Source organism: Benincasa hispida, chromosome 5 (assembly GCF_009727055.1).
Source record: "Benincasa hispida cultivar B227 chromosome 5, ASM972705v1, whole genome shotgun sequence".
Classification (NCBI taxonomy): Eukaryota; Viridiplantae; Streptophyta; class Magnoliopsida; order Cucurbitales; family Cucurbitaceae; genus Benincasa; species Benincasa hispida.
The window spans coordinates 50,089,416-50,101,173 of record NC_052353.1 but is presented as its reverse complement, the minus strand read 5'-3'; the positions used below and the strand labels follow the sequence as shown (position 1 = coordinate 50,101,173).

At 33.2% G+C, this 11,758-nt stretch overlaps 1 protein-coding gene across 2 annotated transcripts; it reads left to right on the top strand.

The window, feature by feature from the left end:
- The first annotated feature begins 3,284 nt into the window (after positions 1 to 3,284).
- Positions 3,285 to 9,252, top strand: LOC120078357 (fimbrin-5-like). Of its 2 annotated transcripts, none has more exons than XM_039032614.1 (15): positions 3,285 to 3,596; positions 4,368 to 4,503; positions 4,610 to 4,780; positions 4,920 to 5,158; positions 5,255 to 5,426; positions 5,546 to 5,584; positions 5,730 to 5,798; positions 5,938 to 6,054; positions 6,606 to 6,817; positions 7,118 to 7,273; positions 7,362 to 7,561; positions 8,007 to 8,173; positions 8,258 to 8,354; positions 8,466 to 8,557; positions 8,663 to 9,252. In XM_039032614.1, the coding sequence occupies exons 2-15, from the start codon at positions 4,417 to 4,419 to the stop codon at positions 8,915 to 8,917; spliced, it is 2,073 nt and encodes a 690-aa protein (XP_038888542.1). In that variant the 5' UTR covers positions 3,285 to 3,596; positions 4,368 to 4,416; the 3' UTR covers positions 8,918 to 9,252. The 2 variants fall into 2 exon arrangements, with proteins under 2 accessions (XP_038888542.1, XP_038888540.1); XM_039032612.1 differs by having other exon boundaries at positions 4,365 to 4,503.
- Positions 9,253 to 11,758: the final 2,506 nt, after the last annotated feature.

Here is an 11,758-nt window from a genome sequence, read left to right as displayed (position 1 = left end):
GTTCAATGGAGGATCAGTAGGAGCTTAAGGAGTAAGATGTAAAACAGTAATCTTTGACCCAGCTATAAATACGAACGACTTATGAAGGATTAACTTACCAATTATGGTTAAAATGGATAGAAATATATCTACTGTGAGGAGAGTGTAACTATCGAGCTATAGTGAAATGTCTTGGTAGTTAATGAATAGCAATTGATTTGGTTTAAAAAGTTTAACCAATTAATTACAAATCGTTGGAGCTCATGATCTGTAGGTCTATAAGGTCCCTTTACTAGCTCGTAATTTGGATTAGTAAATTGAGTAATCTTAATAAGATTTGAAATTAGGGTTTAGAATTTGAAATGTTCAAATTCAATTAGGGTTTCTTTTTATTGTATTCGATACAATTGAAATGTTTAATTTTATCGAAATTAAACGAAATTGGAGAAATGATTAATGTTTAAAATATGATATAAATATTAATTGTATAATATTAATTTCATTATGATGGAATTATTTTTTATTAATTTAATATTAGATATTAAATTAATAAAATTAATCAAAATGTTTAATTAATTATTTTTATTTAAAAAATTAATGAATTAATTTTATAAAACTAATAAATCAAACTAAATAAGTTTAATTTAGAAATTGATTTTAGAAATAAGTTTTTTTTTTTAAAAAAAAAACAATTTTGAAAATCAAAACTCAAAGTGGAGATTTTCAAAAGTTGGAAATCTCTACTATGGTGCAAGACACCTTATTCACTTAATTCTATTTTCTCCATAAGGTAGGAGTTGTCCTTCATGCAAGCTTTGAATTTGCATGATGAAAGCTCTATAAATTGAAGTGTTAAGCTGAATGATTGATTCATGCTTACAAGATTTTCTTGAAGAATTCTACAGAAATCAATTACCCTCAAAACCCTCTTCATACCTTATATACATCCAACTCAATTTAGTGTTTTCACCACACAATCCTTGCAAGAGAATAGTAGAGAAGATCTTCGTGGTGGTCTACTTGAAGATTGAAACTCTTTCACGTGGAACTCAGCTGGTATTTAAGAGGATTCTTCAATGGTATTATGTTCAGCAAACTCTCTTCTGTAAAAGTTACTTTGAAGTATGTTTTAAACTCAAATTAACTATAATTAGAGTGCTTGTTGATTCTGATTTTCTCCACTGCACATTAATATACTTTTACATGGTGCTTCTTCAATAAATCTACAGAACACACGAACTGTGAAGAGGCAGGCGTGGGAAGGGGTTGGCAAAGGAGGGAGAGAGATGAAAACGTGTAGAAGAGGTGTGGGGTTGCCAATTGGGGGCACCTCCCCCAATTTTTCATCATTTTAATATATGAATCCCTAAAACAATTAAACCACAAATTACTTAATATTTATAAAGTATCAAATCTGAAAATTTCTGCCAACCTCTACATTTTGATGTTTTTCATCAAATTTACATGTTACTTGACTTTTTTTTTTTTTTTTTTAAATAAAAACGTCAAGTACTTAAAAGTTCTAAGCATCAAGTATTACATTTTTTTGTAGTAGTGAAGAAACCCCAAAACATTGATATATATATATATATATATATAATTCATTCTTTCCCCTTCCCTCTTAAATTTCAAATTCATTTTAAATTCCAAAATCTTTTATTAATTAACTCTAATTAAATTAGGCTCAGTATCTCAAATCTTTTCCAAAATCCAATATCTTCTATCTTCTAGGATTAAAAATTGAATTATCTTATTATAATAATCCAATTTCCCTCAAATAAAATTCAAAATTCTCAAATAATAAAATATACATAATTAAATATTTTTTCCCTCTTCTTTTCAAACCTCAAATTAAATTAAGCTTCCAAAACGAAATTCAATTCTGTCACAAATTGCAAATCTCCAAATAAATTAATCAAATTTTTCTTTAAATTGAATTAAAAATTCTAATTCTTTACAAATATTATCTAATTTAATTAACTTAGCTTCCAAATTAAATTTTTAGCCCCTAATCAACAAAATAACACCTAAACATTTTAAGATAATTTAATAAAAAATTATCTAAAAATTCGAGATGTTATGCTAAAATTAAACATTTGAAAGTATTATAACCAAATCGAATAAATCTTAAACTATAATAACCCAAATGATTTTTTAACCAATAATGATTCTTCTTCCTGTCCATTTCATTCACCTCCAAGGAAATATGACCTCAAATTTCAAGTCCAATCAATGGATTGGACAATGCATTTGCATTCCAGACAGACATGTAAAAACAAGTATGGGCCTAAAATGTTTCCATGTTTGGTTTTGTGCCATGTCCAAACCCAAAAAATATGCTGTTCACCCATCATGTCGTGTTGAATTATGTTCTTGTTGGCGATTGAATTATAATTAGACAGATAATTTAAGCAATTTTAAAGTGCAAATAGATATGTATTACTGATTTATGTCTCTAGATCATAAACATCTACTAGATGGGCAAGATAAAGATATGATGATTTTTTGTTTTAAAAAAATTATGTTGCATTTGTAAATTTTTTTAAGTTAGGGTTCGATTGGTTGCTATTTATTTTGGGTAGATATTTGTAATTATCCCAATAATAATAATAATAATTTAAGAAAGGGAACCAAAAACTCAATATAAATGATTAAATCACTTTGAAAACTCGAGTTTAAAGTTAGATTCACCAATCTATACATAATTAGGTAGATAAGTCACTCATTACCATCCTGTAGGGTGGTGATTCGATTTTGCACCTCGTAATTGTTTGAACTATAAAAAAAGGTTAAAAAGTTGGATTCTTTGCTTGCTTACAAGAAAAAATAGGTAGAATATTACTCATTCTCTATTTCTCTCTTCATTTTGCATTACTCATCTATATTCAATAATAAATGATAGTCGAGAATGCCTGTTAAACTACTATAAACTTTCTCTAAATTAACAAAAAAAAATGTTAATTTTTTTATGGGATAAAACATCGATTATCGTTTAAACAATTAATGCTGGATAAGATAAGAAATCAATTACTGTGGTGGAATCTTTCCACTTAATTTTTTTTCATTTTTTACTTCAGAGAAGAATTTTTTTCCCTCAAGTTTTGTAGTTAATATGAGAGTTTGAATTTGTGTTGAACATTAATACCAAGCCATTCGTGCATTAATTAATGGAAATTAAAGACACCCAACAAGAAAGATTGCGTAATGATTAAGAAATTCATTACAAATGAGAGAGTAAACAATGATTTTTCATTATTTAAAGATTTTTCATTATTTAAAGATTTTTCATTTTCAAAACTCTCTGTAGAATGAAAACATGAAGGAAACGAAAATATTTGTTTAATTAAATCACATTTTATTTATTTAAGGCTTCCAGTGGCTGAATTTGGTTTTTGGCTCCCCATTTTTCTGGTTTCTCTCTCAGCAGTTCCTCAAAACAAGCACGCTTTTCTCTCGTTTTCCTCGGCTATTCCTGTCCCTATTCCATTCGCCTTCACATATCCTCATTCATTCCCACCCCTTTCTTTCCCCTCCTCACATCTCTTTTTTCATCACGACATTGCTTTTTTTTTATTAATCTCATCGTTCCCACCTCAATTTTATGACCTTTTCTCTAGGTATGATGTCTTTTAATTCCCTTTTCCACTGTTCTTTATTGTTTTTCCTATCTGGGTTTTCCTTATTTCCATTGTTTTTGATGATTTGATACGATTCGATGAATCCCCAAGTCTTGTGTTTAAGTATTTGTGCACAGTATGTTGAATTGTTTGTAAACTATGGCTCTTAATTGTTTTTCCTTTCTGGGTTTACCTCATTTCCATTGAAATTGTTGATTTGATACTATTCGATGAATCCCCAAGTCTTGTGTTTGAGCATTTATGGATGGTATGTTGAATTGTTTGTAAACTATGGCTCTTAATTGTTTTTCCTAGCTGGGTTTTCCTTATTTCCATTGAATTTGTTGATATTACACTATTTGATGAATCCCCAAGTCTTGTGTTTGAGTATTTATGCACAGTATGTTGAATTGCTTGTAAAATATGCCTCTTAATTGTTTTTTCCTATCTGGGTTTTCCTTATTTCCATTCAATTTATTGATTTTGACACTATTTGATAAATCCCCAAGTCTTGTGTTTGAACATTTATGCATAGTATGTTGAATTGTTTGTGAACTACGCCTCTTCAACTGGGTTTTTGTTGATTTTTCGTTTCATGGGATCTCTCGTTTTGTCAATGATGATGATTATGTCTTACATATTGTTTTCATTGTGATTGGTATAGTTTTTTGTTTGTTTGTTTCATGGTTGTCTTTCACGTTTATAGGAGTGGTTTCATTGCTTTTGTGGATATATATTTGATTGGAAATTTGGAATTTATTGTTTCAGTAGTTAGGAAGTTTTCTTTGTGTTGAGAGATTCTGCAAAAAGAGAGGTCAAGATGTCAAGCTTTGTGGGTGTTCTTGTTTCTGATCCATGGCTTCAAAGTCAATTCACCCAAGTCGAGCTTCGTACCCTCAAATCCAGAGTAAGCATCTAAGTTTCTAATACTTGAACTACTCGAGTTGTTTTGGTTATTTTTTCTGGTAAATTTTGAATTCTTTTCAGTTGATATGAGAATTGGTTTTGTTTAGTTTCTTTCGGTAAGGAGCCAATCGGGTCGTGTCACGGTGGAAGATTTGCCTCCTGTTTTTGTGAAACTGAAAGCTTTCAGTGAAATGTTTACTGAGGATGAGATTAAAGATTTCTTGAAGGAGACAAGTAGAGACGTGGGCGAAGAAATCGATTTTGAGTCATATCTTAGGGTGAGTATTTACGATGGGATTTGAATTTCTTTTTGTTTATGCTGAACTTTAACTATTTCCTCTCAGGGAATGTTGATTTTCTTTTCTACAAGCATAAGTTGTTTTGAAGTGGTTGAATTTATGAGATTCATTACTGTAGGCATATCTAGATTTACAAGGCAGAGCAACAGCTAAATCAGGGGGATCTAAAAGCTCTTCTTCGTTCCTCAAGACTGCCACAACTACGTTTCATCATGCAATTAACGAATCTGAGAAGGCATCTTATGTTGCACACATAAACAGTTTTCTGGGTGAAGATCCATTTCTGAAGAACTATCTCCCTTTAGATCCAAGTACCAATGATTTGTTTGACCTTGCGAAAGACGGTGTTCTTCTCTGGTAGTCAAAACAACTTGAATTTAGACGTTTCAATGTTCAACTTTGTGTTGATAGATTGTAATAATCTCTGTTTATGCTTTTGATTGCCCTGTGCAGTAAGCTTATCAATGTAGCTGTTCCAGGGACCATAGATGAACGAGCTATCAATACAAAAAAGGTCCTTAATCCATGGGAGAGAAATGAAAACCATACTCTCGGCCTTAACTCTGCAAAAGCTATTGGATGCACAGTGGTTAACATTGGCACACAAGATTTGGTTGAAGCGAGAGTGCGTTAAAACTACCTCTCTGGCCATCTATTGGAATTTTCATATTAGCATATATTCATTTAAATAAAATTTAATGTATAGTTTACTAATTTTGTCCCTTTTTTAATTTTATTTTCTAGCCGCACCTGCTGCTTGGGCTGATATCACAAATAATTAAGGTATTGACAAATTCGTCGTCTTCGTTTTTCTTTTCGAATGTTTTTTGTTTAAGGACATATACCATAAAATGTTTGTTTTTTTTTTCGAGGTTTTCACTATTGGGAATTAGTTTTATTTACCTCTTTTACTGTGCTGGGAATGTAGATTCAAGTGCTGGCTGATCTTAATCTGAAGAAAACTCCTCAACTTGTGGAACTGGTAGATGATAGCAAGGTGATTTTTTTGGGATAATATCTTGATGATAAGAGTTGATTTGTTGGGCTATTGGAGAAAATCATTTTCTTTTAGCTATTATCATAGGGTGGTTGATGATTTGTAACAATTCTAACAAATATTATCAATAACCTCGCAGGAAGTGGAAGAACTCATAGGGTTAGCACCAGAGAAAGTCTTACTCAAATGGATGAATTTTCATCTGAAAAAAGCTGGCTATGAGAAACAAGTCACAAACTTTTCATCAGATGTGAAGGTTAGAAGATACCCACTGGTTGTATATATTGCTCAGAAATTTTAATTGATTCATGCTTTAGTACTTCTCAGGGTGAATTGATTCTTGATTATAAAAGTGATGTTCCTTTCAATTTCTTTACATTTCATTTCTGAATGGATTCTCGATGTTTGATCATTTGGACATAGTTAGATCTGTTCTTCTCTTTTCAAGCACGAAATTAATTGTCTTAGTTAGATCCATTCTTGTCCTTTTTTGCTCTAGCTTCCATGTGAAGTGATGACCTCCGTGAGCATGCTTTACCCATTTTCTAACGTTTGTCAGTATTCGATTTGAGAATGACTTTTCTGGAGAAAAATGTATAGTGAAAATTATGTTCTATGTGATTGGCACATTTCAGGACTTAGAACTGGAACTCAGAATCCTATCTTGTCTAACCACATTGAAATCTCTGTTAGAGCCTGGCCCCCACATTAACTAGAAAAATTAGACTCACTAAAATATTTGGAAAAAGTATTTAGTGAGGCCGTGTTTTATATATTGATTTAAGTAATCAATTTTTTCATTTGCAGGATGGGGAGGCATATGCCTATCTGCTCAATGCTCTTGCACCAGAGTTCTCTGGTCCAGGGACTTTGAATGTTAAAGATCCTACTGAACGAGCTAATATGGTTCTTGAGCTTGCAGAAAAATTGGATTGTAAGAGATATATTACCCCCAAGGACATTGTTGAGGGTTCACCAAATCTTAATCTTGCATTTGTTGCCCAAATTTTTCAGCACAGGTGAGAAACATAATTTTGTCCTTCATGTTTGTTTCAGACTCAACCATTTTCAAGCCTTCTTGGCAGCTTCTTCTAAATCCTTTGCGAAGTTCTTACCTCTTTGAAACTGTGGATGTGCCTTCTTTCTCATTCTAAAAATGTTATCTAATCTTTTAATATTCTAAGTGAACGTGTCGATAGTTGATCAAAATTTTAAATCTTATTTCATCTTGTTGTCTGTAGCGGTATGGTTCACTGAGGTTCAAAATATCTGATGCTGCATAGCCTATGTCTAATTTGAATTGCATACTTGTAATGCAGGAATGGGTTGACTGTGGATAGTTCAAAAATGTCATTTGCTGAAATGATGACTGATGATGCCCAAACTTCGCGGGAAGAGCGGTGCTTCCGATTGTGGATCAACAGTCTTGGCACAGCCACATATGTCAACAATCTTTTTGAGGACGTCCGTAATGGGTATTGTTTTCGTTTTAGCCTAACTTATGAATCAACTGTATATCCTCCTTTTTATGGACAAGCTTGAGATATGACGTCCCTACTGCAGATGGGTTCTTTTGGAAGTTCTTGACAAGGTTTCTCCTGGATCAGTAATCTGGAAACAGGCAACAAAGCCTCCTATCAAGATGCCATTTAGAAAAGTTGAGAATTGCAACCAAGTGATAAAACTTGGGAAGGAGTTAAATTTTTCTCTTGTTAACGTAGCTGGGAATGATATTGTGCAGGGAAACAAGAAACTTATACTGGGTAACTACACAATTTCTCTCCTCTTCTCTAGAATTTTAATTGACATTCACGTTCAATCTTGAAATGAGATGCTATTATGTTGTGTTTATGATTTGTTTGATTTATTAGTTGACAGCGGAAAGATTCATAGACTGCACTTTTTAGCTAAATATATCCAGAAATCGAATAAGAATGATTTGATTCCTTTAGCAAAGATAGTTTGTTTATTCACATGTTCTTGTTTATATACTATGAAGTATGAACTTTAGTTCTTACATCATAATTATTAGCTCGTGAAAATGATGGACGCCCTTTTACTTTGATGTGTTTTGAAGGTATTGATCAAACCATGATTTTACTGTTGATTCAAAATTCCCATTTTGTAATAGAGACTTAGAGATCCTTAAACGAGAGGTAGAAATTACAAGACCAAACATCTAAAGACAATTACCTTCTTATTGAGCAGCATTTCTATGGCAACTGATGAGGTTTACCATGCTACAACTGTTGAGAAACCTGAGATCACACTCTCAAGGTAAAGAAGGCAAAGAGATTACAGATGCTGATATCCTGAACTGGGCTAACAACAAAGTGAAGAAAGCCGGTAGAACCTCTCAAATGGAGGGTTTCAAGGTATATAATTGTAGAATGTGTTTTTACGTCGTCGAAGTTCTGTAGTCGATTGTTTCACCTGGATGATATAACTTCTGGTTTCAGGATAAGAACCTTTCAAATGGAATCTTCTTCCTTGAGCTTCTTAGTTCTGTGGAGCCAAGAGTGGTGAATTGGGCTGTTGTTACAAAAGGAGAAACTGGTAAGTCTTTTATGCTCTTTTTCTTAAAGTTCCATTTTTTTGAATGTGGGATTGTTTCAACTTTTCCGAGCCGGTTTGGAAAGCTTACAGTGTAAAAATATCGAATTGCAGAGGAAGACAAGAAGCTGAATGCGACATATATTATTAGTGTTGCCCGAAAACTCGGCTGCTCCCTTTTCTTGCTACCTGAAGATATTATTGAAGTAAGTTGCTTGTAGATATGCCTAATCTTTACAAAAACTGCTGTTATAAGTGTTGCCATTCAAACTCCGATTGAATTCTTGTTCTGCCATGCCAACTTTTGACAGGTGAACCAAAAGATGATCCTTATACTGACTGCTAGCATCATGTACTGGAGCCTGCTGCAACAAGCAGGGGAGTCTGAGCTGTTAAACTTGAACGATGGTAATGTTTCAGATACAAACACAGAAACTTCCATGGACGGGACCGAAGTGTCCTTGGTTAACCAAACTTGTGCTTTGGCAATGGAGGACACTGCTTCAGTTCAAAATGAGGAAGAGTCTCGGGAAGAATCCTCAGCCATTAAAAGTGCAAATTCTTAATAGAGAGAGCCCTACTCACAAAAGCAAACTCAGCAATTTTTTTCCTTCTGATTAAATTTATTTATTGGGAGGATATAATACAGGAAGAAAAATGGTTACAGTTTAGCTTATTCTACTGTTTGGTTATGGTTTCAGGAGAGCCCTATTTTATATGGTGCTCATATTACACCCTCCTGAGGAAATAGTAGGGTACTGTATATTCATTTTCTTGAAATTTTGAACTAGAAAATTTTGTTAATTAGGCTATAATTTCTTTGGAACAATTATTATATCATACAATAATAATATGGGAAAGGGAAAAAGGTCATTATCCGTAACCCTTTGTTCTTGGATCATTGTAATTAGTTTGCTATTAGAGGTTCGACCTTCGTGTCTTTCCTCAGATTGTTGTACTTGAAAAAAGAAAAAGAAAAGAAAGAAAGAACCATACTTATCATAATAATAAACTTACAAATAAAGCTTCAACTACACAATTAATCTCAAGCTAGAAGAGATTAACTAACCCCCCTTTTGTACTAATACATCAGAAAGTTTTTATTTGAACTTTGAAACAACAAAGTGTGGTTAGTAGTTAGGTTTGGCTTGGGGCTGTTCATCAACAGCCTCACCAGCAAAGCTGCAGCACCTGCTGCAACTGCCATGGTGGTGGTGACAACAACCGTGGTGGCAATGGTCCTGTCCATGGTGGCCTCCACCACCAAATCTAAAACGTCTGCCTCTGAAACCGCTGCGCTTGACGTTATCAACTCCTCCGGTTTCCATCATAGCTTCTTCTACTATGTTATCATTAAAATCAACATAAATGACATAAATTAAACGAATAAAAGTAAAGACATTACATTGTCAAATGAAGGTGTGAAAATGAAACTCACTCATTCTCACGTCCCTTGCCGTAACCATTACCTCCTCCGAGGAGAAAAGGAGGATGACGGCGAAAAGTAAACCGAGGAAGATGAAAGGCTTGGACCTCATTTTCTTATAGGTTAGAAAATAAAGTATTTGGAGAGATGAGATGAGAAGTTTTGGAGGATTTCATATGTATTTATGGAAGGATGAAAGAAGCCAGAAGGTAGATTGGGAGGGGAATTAAATGGCAAGTAAAGAGTGTCCCTACAATTCAGTCAAGTTGGTGTACGGTAGTCTCAATTTTATTTTCTTTGAAGATTAGGTTCTGTTCACATTTCTTTCTTTATATAAGCTCATATTATGTTTGTATGGTTCTTGCTCCTTACCATGGACTCACATAGTTATGAAACTTTATTTTTACTAGGAAAGACAGTTCGTTCCAATACACTTAGATATTATATTATAGTTCCATCTAAATGTTAATTAACAATGAAGCGACTAACCCATGCACCTTATAAAGAGTGTGAGATCTTCTCATCTTTCTAACGTGGGATCAGACAATATCTACCCATGTTTTGATCTCGACACCATTCAAAAGATTAATCAATTTACATTTTTTCACTCAAACTTCTTCCATAGCTTGTTCCTTGGTGTACTTGCCCAAACTTTCTATGCTCATGTGTCCTGGTTGGATTACTGGGAATTAGAGAAGTGTTGGAATGCATGAGAAATCGAAAGCAGAATAGAAATGGGATTGTGAAACGTGAAAACGATGGGAAAGAGTGTTGGGTTAAAAAATGTCGGAATGGAATAAGTTTAATATTACAAATCGGGCCCAAATTGCTCAGTCCGAACATGGCTTTTGGATTACATTACAATCCAAATCTATTTCATTACGGTCTCCCAAACAATCCTTTATAGTTACTTGTTTGTTACTATTTAGAGAGATGCACGATCATCCCCATGATCCAATATAAGTTACTATTTCGCATTGCTATTGCAACATGTGATAATGTAACATGAAATTGTTAATGTTATAACATTGTCTTCAATTTTTTCTTCTTCTTTCTAAAGCTTTATTTATTTTATTTTTTACTCAAATACTCATGATTTTCTTTATGTCTATATGTATTCTCCAAAAGGTCAGTATAGCTCCAAATGCTCCATTTCTACCAAATAATAAATAATGATGTGTACTCAAAATTTGTCAATTACGCATCAAAACTAGGAACAAATAAGCTATAAAAAGAGCTTACTTTGTGCACTATCAATTAGTATGGGAAAATGAGATATGACTATGAGAAGGGATTGGTGAATGAGGGAAACAACATTATGAAAAAGTTCTCTGAGAAGGGAAATTGGTACCGATGGCGGCCATCAACTTCTCAATTTGCTTGATTTCGTGCTAATGTGATCATTCTGTGAATTTACCCTTTTAACATTTTTTTCCTTCTTTCTTTCTTCTCTCTTTTGTAGATTTATTATTTATTATTTTTTTTTTCCTTTCTTCCTTTTTTCTTTTTTGGTGATTTCTTCTTTATGACGCCCTTTGTTTTTCAGCGATTTCCCTCTTTTCTTTTCCGATGATTTATGTTTATGCCACCTTTTTCCATTTTCTGGTGAGATTTCCTTTCCACACTCTTTAGTTGCCCTCCTTTTCCGATGATTTCTTCTGTTTATGTCGACGTCGTATTCTTCTTCTCGAATCAAAGATTAAGTAAGAGCAGTAAGAGCGTGAATTAGAATAAGAGGAAGAAGCAAGAGTGAGACCAAGAAACGAGAGCAAAAAACGAGAGTGAGAATTCAAATGAAGGAAAAAACTGTTGTTCTAACTAATGGGAGAGAAATGAGAAAAATGGGAAGTGTGTATTTCATTCTAGAAAACTCCATATAAATACATATCTTGAATTTAAAAATAGATTTCACAATGTTAGCAACTAATCCCACTAACTCCACAAGAATAGGAACTTAGACTTGACTACAATTAAAAATAAC